This window comes from Camelus bactrianus, chromosome 32 (assembly GCF_048773025.1).
Source record: "Camelus bactrianus isolate YW-2024 breed Bactrian camel chromosome 32, ASM4877302v1, whole genome shotgun sequence".
Taxonomy (NCBI): domain Eukaryota; kingdom Metazoa; phylum Chordata; class Mammalia; order Artiodactyla; family Camelidae; genus Camelus; species Camelus bactrianus.
In genome coordinates this window covers 16,584,651-16,599,043 of record NC_133570.1, presented here as the reverse complement: position 1 = coordinate 16,599,043, position 14,393 = coordinate 16,584,651, and the positions used below count along the sequence as shown (strand labels likewise).

Sequence of the window (14,393 nt, the reverse complement as noted above, 5' to 3'; positions counted from 1 at the left end):
TTTTCCCCTATTTTTCCAAATAGAAGCATTGAGGCTCTGAGTCTCCATCACTGGCCCGGGCTCTGGAACAACTATTTGAACCCAGCCCTCAGCTGCTACGCTAAGTGACCACCGCAACCAGCCACCAACCAAGGGACCAAGGGCCACACAAAGCCACGTGCAGTCCTAGTGACCTCCCTCCAGGGTGGGGTGCGGACTGCAGGGCTATTGGCTGCTCTGGGCAGGTCCAAGAAAACCCCCAGGTTCAAGGTGATAAGGCAGTCCTGTGGGGTTGGCAGGCAGGGGGTTCATTTTTAAGGGCTGGGGCATCCATCACCTGCCCTTGAATGACTGTGCTCAGCAACCACACAAAAGGGAGTTCTGCGGTCGGCCCAGGCAGCCACTCATGGGGCAAAGGGGGTTGTCAGTCAGGAGAAAAAGCAAAGGCTCAGAAAGGTTGGACGATGGGCCCAAGGTCACACAGCTACACAGCTGTGGAGCTGTAAGTCTCGGTGAGGACGTCCTGCCTCTCAACCGGACACCTGGTTCTCTGGTCCTTCTCCATCTCTGACACGAGCACTCACACACGGCGGCACCCGGGCTCCCACTGGGGAGAAAAGACACTGCCACCACCAACTTGCAAGTCACACTTTATTCACTCGCCAGGATGTCTGGGGTGGGGGGTCCTGGGAAGCAGACCAGGCCCCTGGGAAGGAGGAGATGAGGAGCATTAGCTGGAGGGGTGGAAGGCGCCCCGCTGGTGCCACTGCATGTCACGGATGCGGCGCACAGACTGCACCTGGGGCTGGGGCGCCCCAAAGTCACCGCTGTCCTTGTAATCGCCCTTCTCCAGCAGGTACTGCAGCCCGCGGTAGCCAGGGTACTGGTAGCCGACCCACCTGTGGGGCCGCGGGGGACGGGAGCAGCAGATGGAGAGACAGAGAGGGAACCGTTCAGCCACTGAGAAGGGTGGAGTCCCCCAGACATTCCACACTTCCCAGGTCTTGAGCAGGAACACCACCACCCTTCCCGGGTCCAGCCTCTTCCTTCCTCCTTTTGATGGGGAACTCACTACCTCCAGAAGCAACTTTGGTTTTTATTTTTTTTGTTCTTTCCCCTGCCCTTAATGGAGGCCCTGGGAATTGAACCCAGGACCTTGTGCGTGCCCAGCATGCGCTCTGCCGCTGAGCTCTACCCCACCCCACCCCCAGAAGCAAATTTTAACTAAAGGCCTGACACTGGGTTCAGAGGAAAGGGTGATCTAAAGCTCACTTAAGCTTCGAATCAGACAGGCCTCTTAGCCCAACCGTCAGCCCCACTGCAAGGCCAGGGGCGGTGGCCGAGGCCCCAGGAGCCCTGTCATCCCTCTCCCCTCTGAAGCCAGCACCACTCAGTGGGTCACTCTGTGCTGAGTACCTGATGAACATCAGTCTTCTCCCCAGAACACGTCGCACAGCCCTGGCCCCCACGGACCTGCCCGGCCAGCCCCTGTGGGCACCTCCAGCTCTGCTTCTCAGCCTCGTGCCCCTATACCTCTGCAGCCCAGCCACTCTGTCCTTCATAGAGTCCTTCAGACTCCCCAGGCTCTTCCCACCACAGGACCTTTGTACGTGCCGTTCTCAGCATCTGGGATGTCCTTCCTTCTCTTCCTTACCCCCTGCAATTCCTACTCAGCTCAAGAGTCCCTTCCCTCAGGGAATGAGGCTGGATGTGTGTGGATTCCTAAATTATTAGGAGTTGCCCTCAAGCAGACTGTAGTGACACAATGCAGAGACCAGGTCTCTTCAAGCTACCTAGGCTTACTGACCACCTAACACAGTGCCTGGCCCATGACGTCTCTCAACAAGTTGAATCAATTAATGATTAAGTCAGTACATTACAAAGAACGTGAGTACAGAAATTTGCATGCTATTTTAAGAGTCTGACAAGCTCCAGAAAGCCAGTATGTGCTGGTAAACTAGCTCCCTTAAGGGGGAAAAAGTCTTGATTTTCCAATTTCTGTGGTGTAGATACTTCTGCGACTGATTATTTCAAGCTACGAACGATTAAGCCACCAGCTCACAAAAATTCTAAGACGTTTTAACAGTCAGCTTTTGCAAGCTGGTACAAGCCGGCCCAGCACACAGCTGCCCGAAGCCCGTCTTCAGACTCCCTGTGGAACCCGAACTTTTCACCATGAGAAATTCCCCGATGCTGACAGCTGAGGTGTACGTGCCAAAGTTTAATTCAGTGGAGGAGGACGCCTCCTATTGCCAATCTCAGGAACTCATGCAGTAAAAGGCGAGCACGGGCTGGACTTCCGGCCTCGCCCAGCTCTGTCAGGGCCACTCAGCTCATTCCCACCCCCACCCCCGGGCCTCTGCCTTACCCCCGCCCCACCATTTACTGTCCTCCCCCTCCTCCCCCTGCCGCCACCACACCATTTACTGTCCTGCTTTCTGGGGCTGAGGTTAGGGCAAGGGTCCAGGGTTTCTCTCCCCCAAAGGTCAGGTATTGCCCACAAGACAAGTCAGGGTGGAACTGCGGGACTGAAAGCCACAAGAAGGCTGAAGATTTGCACGCCCATTTTCCAACAAGAAGACTGAGGTCAGGAGCATCCAAGATGACCAGCAGAGTTCAGGGCAGAAGAGGACTTAGAAGCCCGGGCTCCGGGCTCCCGGGGCGGGGGTGCACTCACGTGCCGCTCTGCACCCGCACAGAGGACACCTTCTCCTGGTAGCCGTGCGCGTGGAAGCTGGGCACGTCATCGTCTATGACCTCCATCTTCTTTCCCGTGAAGTTGGGGTTCTCGTACAGGATGATCTTGTGCTCCTGGCTGTCCTGTGGACAGGAGGCAGGGGGAAGTGGGTGTGAATGAGGGGACCCACCCTCGTGCCCCGCACGCTCCACCTGCAGCCATGAGCGTGTCTACGACAACTGCATCCAACAGTGGCCATCCGTGAAGACCCCCCTGGGCTATCTTCACGTGACAGACACTCCGGATTCTGCACTTTGAGGAATATCTGATTGTGAAATGTCATTTCCCCTCCCACAGCCTCAACTCTCCTTTTAAAAATAAATGGCAGCCGGATACACATATACACACACAGGCTTATTGTGCCTCTAAGTAGACACTTGAAATATTTTGGCTTTCCTTCATCTCTACGTATCTTCTTATCCTCCCGTTCTGTGACATTTTTGTTAATCATCTCCTTTAATCCTTTAAACTACTCTTATGCTACTTGGCAGATGAGAAAACTAAGGCTCAGAGAGGTAAGGTGACTTGGCCAAGGCCATCCAGCTGGGAGTGCCAGAGCCAGCAGAGGAATCCACATCTCAGGAATGCCAAGTCCAGTGTTCTCCAATCTTCCATCAAGCTCTGGAGAGAACTAGACTGGGCTGGGGGGGCGGGGCTTGGGGTGTACCTGAGCATCTCTGGGCCCTTTGCCCTCCCAGAACACTCACACGCTGGTAAGCATCAGGATCAGAGAAGCACTGAGAGGTCTTCCTGGTATGAATTATGAACAAGAGCTAAACTGCCTTCCCACCACCCCAAACCCAGAATCTCTTTGAGTATTTATGGGGGGAATCGTATACTGAGCACTTGCTCTGTGACTGGAGGCACAAAGCCCTGGAGAGCACTGTCCACACAGACTACAATGTGCACAGTGCCCCCTGGAGGATTTTGAATGGATCCCTTGAAGTTGTGCGATCTGGTGCCTCTTGGGCCAAGCAGGCTGGAATCTCAGGACAGTAGGCACTAATATCCCCATTTTACAGATGAGGAAAACTGAGGCTCAGGGAGGTGAAGTGACTTAGGTGAGGTCACATGGCCAGGAAGTCCCCCACCAGTCAGAAGGGGCATGATGCCAGAGGTGAAGGCTCCTTCCTGGTCCCTAGACCTCTGGCTCCAAGGGGGCCGACAAAGGAAGAAGAGGAGGATCGGGGGGCTCACCACTTTGATGGGCCTCAGGGAGCTGAGGGAGTCCGTCCTTCGACTGCTGGTCCATGAGTCCCAGCGGGGGTACTCGCCCTTCTCAAACACAAACTGCTCTCCTTTGCAGTTGGCTTGTTCGTAGCCCACCCAGCTGCAGTGGAGAGAAAGAGACAGAGAGAGAGCAAGTCAGGCCCACTCCAGGCTCCCTCTGGTGGGACCCTGGCCACGCGCTTGGGCCCCAGAGCTCACAGCTGCTCTGCTCATCAAAACGAGCAGCAGCCTCCCCTAACTCCAAGCACAGCGAAGCCAAGAGTGGTGAGATTAGAGTTGTCTGGTTTTTTTGCACCAAACCATTTCTTCTTCATTTTAAATAATAAACAATAATTAATAAAAACATCAAAGTTAGATTTTTTAAAAGCAAGCAGAGGAACATAAAGTCTGTTTGAGAAACTCTTCCATCTAAACACTAACAAAAGACAACTGAAAAGCAGATGTGGCACTTCAGCGGTCAGAACTTCAGTCGTCCGGGGTGGGTACTAGCTCAGCCACCGGCACGAGGTCCCGGGTTTAAGCCCCAGTCCCTCCATTAAAACAAAGGAAAAGGCAACAACATTTCAGCCGGCCAGGAAGGTGAGCTCTCAGGCACACTGACGCCCCACGTGCATCAGGCAAGCGGGCCGTAGCAGGACCGCCGCCTTGGCTGTATTCTCCAGGTCAGCGTCACCACAGACAATTCTGCAGAGTGCGATGGCCCTGCTTGAATAAGGCTCACTCAGGACCCACATGAGACTCACTGACCTGCTGGCTGGGGGTCACCGGGGGCCACCTCTGATTCTGGAGGCTCCTGCAAAGAGGGAACCACACGGAAAGGCCTACAGGCTGTGCTCATCTACATGACATGGTCCCAGGAGAGCCAATCCAACCAGCCCCTCCCCTTCTCTCTTGGGTCAGGGTTACCAAGCCTGCTGGCCCCCAAATGTATCAGTGAATCTGCTAGATTAAGTATCACCAGGATCTGGGAAGGGAGGGATGGATGCAGAGCTGGGATGTCCAGCTTTAAACCTCCCGGGAGAGTGAGGACAATTCGCAGAGCCAGAGACTGGCAGCTCTAAAAAAGTCCCTGAGAGTCCCTGTGTCCGTCTCCCTGCTTCAGGGAAGCAGCTGCCCTCGGTGTCAGGCTTTTCACATGAACTCTCTCCCTTCATCCCTAAGAGAACATGGTTATCCTCATCCTACAGAGGAGGAAACCGAGGCTCAGAGAGGGCAGTTTCTGGTCCAGCATCACACAGCCCAGAAGTGGTGGAACCAGGATTTGAATCAGCTGTGATGTCATAGCACAAGCTCTGCCAAGACCCCAAATCCTGGTCCCCTGATCGCACAGCCTAGGAGCTCAGTGACAGCGGATCCCTCCAGCTCCACAGCCTGACTGCCTCACCTTGGCAGCCCCCGACCAAGCGACGCCCCCCAGGTACATACGGTCCAGCCTGAACCAGGACGGAGGCGGCCTTCTCCACGCCAGTCTCCTTCAGGTTGGGGCAGGGGCCGTTGAGCTCGTGCGAGTGGCCCTGGAAGTTCTCCTGCTCAAAGATGATGATCTGCAGGAGGAGAGAGTCGGAACCCATCATGATGATGAGGAGGGTGAGTGGGGCAGTGGGTGTGGAGAGGGGACTCGGAGAGCCTCAAAGGATGCTGAAGGCTTCCACGCTTGGGAATCATGAACCAAACATAAAGTCAGACAGTCCTGGCTCCAGTTACCAGCTGTGAGAACTTGGGCCAGTATTTCACCTCTCTGAGCCTCAGTTTCCACAGCTGTAAAATGGAAATGAAGGCAGAACCTACTTCATGGTGTTGCTGGGAAGATTCAGAGGAGCATAACTGTTAACACACCATGTCTGCTCTGGTGTGGGGGGCATAATTCAAGGACATGCTACGGATCCCAAGGGGGTAAGTGGCAAAGCTGAAATTGGAGCCCAAGCTTGTCTGATGCTGTTTCCAGTAGAGCAGCAGCACTTTGCCAACTCTAACACGCACACAAGGTACCTGGCATCCTGATAAACATGGTTTCCAAGGCAGCAGGTCTGGGGTGCCTCCCCTGGTTCTGCATTTCTAATGCGCTCCCAGGTGAGGTTGGTACCACTGGCCTGTGGACCACGGCAGGAGTAGCAAGATGCCAGACCATGCTGCTTAAGCTTCTTCTGCCCCCATTAGAGCTGGACCAGTACCACTGTATCCACCCCACACCCACAAATCACCCATAAAACTACACATACCTGTGCCCTTTTCTTGAGCCCCATGGGTTTTGCAGGCTTTCCTCCCCCTCGGGATACTTAAGAGGACTTCATCCCCTTGCCTGACCTGGTCCTCTCATCAGCCCAGGGAGGGGTTGGCAGGGTTCCCATCCAGGTAACTGAAGCTCAGGAAAATGAAGGGGCTCATGGCCAAGTGCAAACAGGGAGCCAACTGCCTGCTTCCATGAGTCCAGAGAGAATCTGGAGGCAAGCGTTTTCCAGCCACACATGCCCCAGGGAGCTGCCCCTGGATGAAGAGGCTCTCAGGAGGGGCAGCTGCACAATTCACATGGTCAGCACTGGCTAGGTAAACATGCCCCTCTCTCCCAGGCTGGGGATTAGCCAGACAAAGCCAGGGGAGGGAGGCACAGCAGGGCTCAGAGTCACATTCCAGGGGCTCAATTCAGCCTTCATGGTCACTGACTCGACCACAGATGGGTCAGGAGACCTGGGCTTTAACATCACTTCTGCTGCATCCAGCTGTGCAACCCCAGGAAGCCACGTGATTGCTCTGAGCCTCAGCTGCCCCATCTGCAAAATGGGGGACCACGTCTATTTTGTAGGGTTACAAGACTCAACAGCATGGAAGTCAGGGGCTAGTATGTTATGACCCTGGCCTGGGAGACCAGGGCTTGTAGGGGTGAAGAGTGAGGAAAGTCAGCCTCTCCATGCATTTGAAAGGCCTCAGAGAGCCCAGGAGTTCAGTATTATTATTTATCAACAAGTGGATGGTAAAAATTTACACATCACCCAATCCTTTGACCTGCACAGTCCAATATGGCAACCAGTAAGCTACACATGTCTACTGAACACATGCTACTAATCTGAACTAGGATGTGCTGTAAGTATCAAATACACATCAGATGCTGCAGATTCAGTCTGAAAAAGAGAAGGTAAAATAGTTCCCTAATAATTTCTTTAATGACTATACATTGGGATATACTGGATTTAATAATATGACAATTTCTGCTATTTCTTTTTACTTTGTCAACGTGACTCTTAGGAAACATTAGACTCCACATGTGACTTGTTTGAAATCTATTGGAGGGCACTGCTCCAAACCACTTCAGACTGGCCGCCTTGCTGCTCAAACTCTCCCAGCTCATTCTGACCTCTGGGCCTTTGCACTTGCTGTGCCCTGTGCCTGGAATTCTCCCCTACCCCTACTCCCTGACTTCCACATGGCTACTTCCTCACTTGTCTCCAGACTCCACTCCAATGTCACCTCCTCCAAGAAGTCCACCCTGGCTACTTTAGCTTACCTGTTCCCCATCCACCCCAAATGTTGGGAAGCCTACTCGTTTAGTTTCTTCCTAGCACTTCTCACTCCTCGAAGTCACATTTATTAGTTTATTGTCTGTATTTCTAGAAAGCCCCTTAAGGGACAGAATGGGGTGACTGGGTAAGGGGCTGTATCAGCTCAAGATTTCCAAGCTAGGGGGCAATCAGACAAAAGGGCAGATCCAGGATGGAATTCATGTCCGGGGCCCCTGAAGCAGAGGGAAACAGGAAGGCAGCCTGGTGGACGGCTGCTGGTAGAAGTCTGGGGGCAGATTCGGTGTGACAAGCCCCTGACTTTGGGATAAGGTCGCATCACCTTAGGAGAGAAGACAAAGGCGGCACCATTAGCTGGCATTAGGTGGACACACACTGGCTCAGCCTGATTTCTTTGCTTCTTCACAATTACCTTTTGCTGTGAAACCAATTCTCCCCATTTTACGAAGGAAGGAACTGAGGCCCAGAGAGGTCAAGTGACTGGCCTAGGTCACACAGCAGGTATGGAGTCAGGAATCTCAGCCCACTTCCCATTCACAAGCCCCCTTTCAGACTGGACTGAGGGTCCGCCCCAGCTTTGGGCACCCCCCCAGGCAATGGGGTGCAAGGCAAAGAAACTTGAATATCTGAAGCCAGAAGCATGCCAGTAATGGGCTGGGGAGGGACATTCTGAATCAGTGCCCCCCGCAATCCCAGTGTTCAAGTAGGGAAGACTGAGGTCCAGAGAGGGGCAGAGAGGGGAACCCCGGGAAGGAAGATGTCAACCCCACTTTACAAAAGAGAAACCAAGTCTGGGAGAGGCATGGTGCCTGCCACCCATCTTCCCCACCCTGCATGGTACCCACCTTGGGGTTGAGGGGCTGTGGCTTGCCCGCTTGGGTCTGGAGGTCTGAGGCCATGGTGGGCTGTCTCGTGCAGGACTGACCTGGAAGACACGGGGAAGCAGCAGTGAGGTCTCTCTGGGCCCTCGTCCCTCTCACTGGGGGTCCTCGGGACCCCGAATCCCATTTTGTCTCCCTGGTTTCAGGAGATCCTGGAGCGGTGGGGTCTGCAAAGCAGCTGCCCGAACGTCCATCCTTAGCTTCCCTTCTTTGGGTCCAGGCCAGCTCCGAGGGGGTAGGGGAGAGGAGAGAGATGAGGTCTACTGAACAATAAAGTGGCAGACTAGCGCTTGAGTGGGGCCCCAGGTGGGTCCTCATCACCTAGAACCAGACAACTGATGCTACATAGAATGCAGCCCCGTTGATTTTATGCAGAAATTTCTTGATTAAAAGAAAACAGTGTGGCCTGACAAAATCCATGCTTGATCAGTCTGTAGCTCCCAATCTGCCATCTCATAAAGTCCCCTGTACCCCCTGCCCCTCGTCCCCGACTTCCTCCTTGACTCCCCGCCCCACACCCAGTACCCAGAACGCTCCTCTCCACCACTCATCTTATCCCCTCCCCCATCAGCGCACACATCTGTTATGGAACTCATTCCACACCAGAGCAAAGACCTGAGTCTAAGGTAGAAGTTCAGACACCATGACAGGCAGAAAGGGGGAGAAATTCTTAGCGTCTGAGAACATCAGGAAAGGTGGCAAAAGTGTCGGTTTCTTCTTCCTTCCTGCAGGAGCGGGAGAGAACCCAGTCTATATTCCCAGGGAAGAGGGGAAGCCTGTCTCCTTCTCCAGAGATTAACATCCAGCTTCCAGAAGCTCCTTCTATTCCAGAGACCAGGCCAGGACGTTCCCCAGAAAGAGGACATTCAACTAAGCAGTCTGGGAGCCAGCCCTCTGGGCTGGTCACTGTGCCCGAGACCCCACCATTACCGTCCCCTATCGGCATCCTCAGATCAAAGATTAAGCTCAGTTGGTTCAACTCACGGGCTGCCTCCGCCGCTTACCAGCATCGAGGCTCTGGGAAGGGCATCGTCTTGGCGCCTCAATTTCCTGCTCTGTAAAATGGGGACAGTGTGGCGGGACACAGAGTGGGCGCCCAGGAACGTTTCTAGATATGGAGAGTGGACTCACCGCCCTTGAACGAAGCTGAACCTTCAGTGCTTTTATTCTTTCCACTCGCAAACCCTCAGCTATATTCTCTTCCTCTGGCAAAACGAGGATGCTGATGGACTGTTCAGTATCAACACAAAGCATCTTCAAAGTACACATTCTGGGCCAGGCGCTGCGCTGGACCACTCACCTACGTCATCTCTGAGCCCCACAGCCAACGAGGTTTTATGACCCCCTCTCTCCATTTAACAGAAAAGAAAACCAAGGCTCAGAGACTTGACATCTTCGCCCAAAGTCACCCTGTCAGAAAGTGGTAGCATCTGGATTCAAACCCAGGTCTCCTACGCTCTCCATCAGGGATGAGGATGAGAGAAAAAGGCAAGACAAGCGAGAGAGGCATTCTTACCAGTGACACCAGCCCCTGAGAGTGCCCGTGAAGCTGGCTGGCGGGAGGTGGCATTTATACCTTCCCCAGGAGTGCTGGTGCCAAGACGGGTGACCACTGCGTCCCTGCGGAAAGCAGGGTGAGAATGCTGAATTAAGCCCACACCAAAGCCCGGGTCAGCAAATGCCCACAGACATTGTGTCTCTGCACAATAATGTCATTAGCTTTCAGATTCGGCCGCGCCAGGGTGGTCAGGTGGCCAGGCAAGGAGATGCCCGCTTTGCATGCATCAGCCTTCCCGCTGCCAGGACTCGGGCACGCTGGGTTCACTGGTGTGGTCAGTTGAGCCCTGGGGGAGGCAGACAGAGGCAAATCTCAGTGGCCCTGGGGGAGAAAAAAAAAAAACAAGCACAGGAAGTTGGTTTGGCAGGGTCCAGAATCCATCCATCCATCCATCCAAGTATTTATCACGTATGTACCTGATGCCAAGCTTGGCTCTAGTGGGTATGTCAGGGAGGGGATGTACCCCAGCCTGGAGCACCCAGGAAAGCTCCTGGGGAGGGACAAAATCCTCAAGGATGTGGAGAAATTAGTCTGGGAAGCCAGGATGGGAGAAGAGTTCCAAGCAGAAAGGGATCAGATAGAACACGCTGCCGGGGTATTTCAAGAAGACTTACAAACAGGTTAATGCAGCTACAGGGTGGCCCGTGGTGGGGCAGGACCTGATCGCGCAGGGCCGAGGAGAGGGATGGCCATCCTGAAGGGCCCTGACAGTCCCAGCACCTACTGTTCCCAAGTGGGGCGCCCTAAGGACCCTCGGGCCCCGTGATTTGGAGAAACCTCTCCGGTCCCTACTGCCGGCCCCATCGCTGCCCCTGGGCTCTTGGCCTTTCCTGGCGCTCCTCCGGTTTGCACGGCTTCCCTGCAGCCTGCAGTGTGTCTTGACCGAATCCAAGGTCAGGCAGGAGAGAGGGGACGGCACTGGGGTTTGGAAACTGGGTTCGAGTGAGGAGACTTGCTCGCCCCACCTTCTATGCCCCTGATACACACACAGCCACGCTGCTTCTCTGTAGCACTTCTCACCACCTGACACTGTTAGTCATAATTTGCTGTCCTTCCAATGGGAAGAAACGCATCATGATTGGGCGGAGGGGAGATAGCTCAAGTGGTAAAGTGCATGCTTAGCATGTGCAAGGTCCTGAGTTCAATCCCTGGTACCTCTTCTAAAAAAAAAAAAAATTAATAAATAAACCTAAGTACACCCCACCCACCAGAAAAAAAGCGCCTCATGAGGGAAGCGCCGTCTGGTTTACCATCTGAGGGGCTGCACCCCGCAGGCCCGCAGTGGATCTTACACAAAGGTTCCTGGAGCAACATGCCACGGTGGGCAGGGATGTGGCAGGAATTTTCACTACCCAAGTGGCCATTGCCATTTACAGGGTTCATCAGGTGGGTTCATCAGTTACCAGGGACTAATGAAGCACGATAATCATGAGGATTGGGTGATCGTGGGGGTGAAGCAGGGACTGGTTGCGCGGGGAATGCAGGAAGAGCAAGAGAACAGCCATCTGGCGTGGCCTGACCCTACACCCCACCCCTACACACCCTGCAGTACAGACACCAGCGGCTAAAGAGAATCATGAGTTCAGGAGGGGGGCAAACATTGGAGCCAGGCGCTTATTACGTCAACTTTCATGGAATTCCGAGAGGCGGATGACAACGGCCTCTCGCAGCCGACCCAGCAGTCAGAATCGTCTCGGAGGAAGGTCATGCTTGTCACTCAGTCTGCAGGTTCCCTCTGCTCAGACTCAGGAGGAAATGTAAGATGTTTAACAGGCACAAGGCAGAGAAGATCAAGGCCGTTAAGCACGAAACAAGCAGAAGCAGTGCTCGGAGCTCCCATCACCCCCGCCTGTGGCTCTGTCCTGGCCTGGAGAACCCACCGCCAGCCTGCCCCAGTCCGCACGGCCGGTGCCCAATACTGGAGAGGCGGTGTTAACGACGGACCACAGGGTACTACAGTGGTGCCTTTCTCCAGCAGGGGCCTGGCCTAACTACCGCAGCAGTCCTAGGTAGATGGAAGACAAGTGAGATCTGTAAATCCGTTTCTGATTTTATTCCCCACAAGGCAGCAAACCCAAACAGCAGGGGACTTACCTGCCAGTCTCAGGGCCATTTTATAACGTGTTCCCCTGGGGGTAGATCCCGTGTCAAGGGCAAAAGCAAGTCAACAATCCTTTGATGGTCAACAGTTGAGCTCGGATGGTGTTGACTGGTTGCCTCTGGGCTAATGTGGCGGGGGCACTGGGGCCACTGCTCCTGGGATGGCCAGTTACAGTGCCGGGGGCTTGAGTTAGCCTCCCAGCCCACGTGCTGAGAGCCGGTTTCGTGTCAGCTGTGTTTAAGTCCCTTCCTAGCCCGGCAGCAGTGGGGTTGTAAGGAAAAGCCAGTGGACGCAGTGGACGGCATTACTGTCGGCCCATTCCTGGACTTCATGGCCACTGGTCACTATGGATGCCCACGGGGGTCCCGAAGGTCACGCACAGCTGTTCTAGACCCGATAGTGGTTTATGGCTGGATTACTTGTTGGCCCTTTGTGGGTCTCCCACCTGTTGTACCGCGTTGTAGGCGGCGTGTAGCTGCGGTCCCATCACTGTGTCGTTGCTCCGCCCTCCCATCGCTGGGACTCGGAGCCCAACGGCGCTCTGGTTATCCCGCCGTCGCCGAAGGCCCCAACCAAACCCCTCTGGGTAACTGGCCACGTCCAAGTCACAAGCCTGTCCCCGAGGTAACAGCCCTAAAGCCTGTGTCTGCAGCTGTTTAGGGGTGGTGGGCGGGGGGCAGGCTTGTCTCACCGACCAGGCAGCCGCCAAGCACGGAACAGACACGCCCGGCCCCTGCGCTCGGCCCGCGGCCACCAGCCAGGCCCGGGCGTCAGCGGGGCCACGACCCCGGGCTGCTGCCTTTAACCTGGAAGCACACGCTGAGTTAACAGGACGCCCTCGACATCATGGAAGAGAACGACGCCTCTGGTGGCGCTCCGCTGCCTCAGGGCCCCACGCGCGGGCGGACGCCGCCTGGGGACCCCACACCCCCAACTTCCGTTCCCGCCCTTCCTCCCCCGAAGTCTCGGCTCTCGCGGGAGTTTCCTCGCCTCCTGACTGGCTGCCGGATGGCTGGGCCGCGCCTGGCAGGACCGCGAGCCTTGAGCCCGGAGACAGTGACAGGGATATCAGCGGTTATCAGACAGGGGGCCTTACACGCCCCAAACAAGGGGTCCTGGAGCGACTCCCCACCGTGTACGGCCGCCAGCAGGCAGGACTCGACGGCACTCTGCCCCACTCGGGGAGGAGGCGGCCACAGAGGGGGGACGACGTCAGGTGGGCTCATCCGTTACCGGGGGAACCAGGGCAGGGCACGTCCCTCACAGCCCCTCAGGTTAACGAGCTTCCCGAGGGTAGATGCTTCCCTGTGATAAACTAGCAGGTGGGGACGTTCTGGCCTAGGGATTAGAAGCATCAATGGCAGTGGCAGGGGGCAGGCACGTCCGCCTGAGTAGGTTGTAGGTGGAGCAGGGGTTGAGCAAGGGATGGACAGAGAGCAAGACAGCGGCCATCTGGAATGGCCTGACTCTACACCATCATGTCCCCACAGCCCAGCGCCTGACACATGGTAGGTACTTGTTTTGTTTTCTAGGACTGCCGTAACAAAGGGCCCAAAACTAGTGGCTTAAAACAACAGAATCTGGGGATATAAAATGGTGCAGCTTCTGTAGAAAACAGGATGGTGGTTCCTCAAAAAATTAAGCATAGAATTCCCGTGTGATCCAGCCTTCTGGGCTTATACTCATGAGAATTAAAGCAGGGACTGCAGCAGATATGGGTACACCCGTGATCATAGCAGCATTATGCCCCAATCGCCAAGAAGTGGAAACAACCCAAATACTCACTGAGAGACGAATGGATGAACAAAGTGTGGTCTGTCCTGACAATGGAATATCATTCAGCCTTAAAAAGGAACGACATTCTGACACAGGCTACAACCTGAATGAACCTTGAGGACATTATGCTCAGTGACATAAGCCAGATCCAAGAGGACAAATACTGTGTGCCTCCACTTCTATGAGATTCTCAGTGCAGTTAAATTTAGAGACAGAAAGTAGAATAGTGGTTGGTAGGGTCTGGAGGGAGTGGGGAACTGGGAACTACGGTTTAATGAGTACAAAGTTTCAGTTTTGAAAGATGAATAACACTTCTGAAGACGGATGGCGGTGATGGCTGCACAATGGTGCGAATGTGTTTCATGCCACCAAACCGTCCACTTAAAAATGGTTAAAATGGCCAATTTTATGTTATGAATATTTTACTACAATAAAAATGTCAAAAAAACACGTCTGGAAATAACATTGTCTTATTGTGAAAGCCCAAAGTCTGAAATCACCTTCTTGATACTACAATGGGGACAGTCCTTTGTGTCCCCAAATACGAAGTTTTTTGATTCTTAGATACGTTGGAGCCAGAACTAAAAGGAGCCTTAGAGACCATCAAGCTGAGAATCTG

General features: G+C 54.4%; 1 protein-coding gene across 5 annotated transcripts; it reads right to left on the bottom strand.

Annotated features, from left to right (window-relative positions):
* Positions 1–623: 623 nt before the first annotated feature.
* Positions 624–14,197, bottom strand: CRYBB2 (crystallin beta B2). Of its 5 annotated transcripts, none has more exons than XM_074356148.1 (7): positions 13,784–14,197; positions 9,856–9,959; positions 8,304–8,383; positions 5,372–5,490; positions 3,914–4,046; positions 2,657–2,799; positions 624–878 (listed from the first exon to the last, which is right to left on the bottom strand). In XM_074356148.1, the coding sequence occupies exons 1-7, from the start codon at positions 13,834–13,836 to the stop codon at positions 710–712; spliced, it is 801 nt and encodes a 266-aa protein (XP_074212249.1). In that variant the 5' UTR covers positions 13,837–14,197; the 3' UTR covers positions 624–709. The 5 variants fall into 5 exon arrangements, with proteins under 5 accessions (XP_074212249.1, XP_074212250.1, XP_045369865.1 ...); XM_074356149.1 differs by having other exon boundaries at positions 9,856–10,218; positions 13,784–13,935; XM_045513909.2 differs by lacking the exon at positions 13,784–14,197 and adding an exon at positions 11,992–13,744 and having other exon boundaries at positions 9,856–10,218.
* Positions 14,198–14,393: the final 196 nt, after the last annotated feature.

What these genes read in the sequence shown, in the direction of transcription:
- CRYBB2 (XM_045513908.2), bottom strand. Translation starts at nt 8,657, where the DNA reads ATGAGGACCCACCTGGGGCCCCACTCAAGCGCTAGTCTGCCACTTTAT. An exon ending in CACAGCCCCTCAACCCCAAG is followed by an intron (nt 5,491 to 8,303) that starts GTGGGTACCATG and finishes CTCCTCCTGCAG; the next exon opens with ATCATCATCTTTGAGCAGGA. An exon ending in GTGCGGGTGCAGAGCGGCAC is followed by an intron (nt 879 to 2,656) that starts GTGAGTGCACCC and finishes GCGGCCCCACAG; the next exon opens with GTGGGTCGGCTACCAGTACC.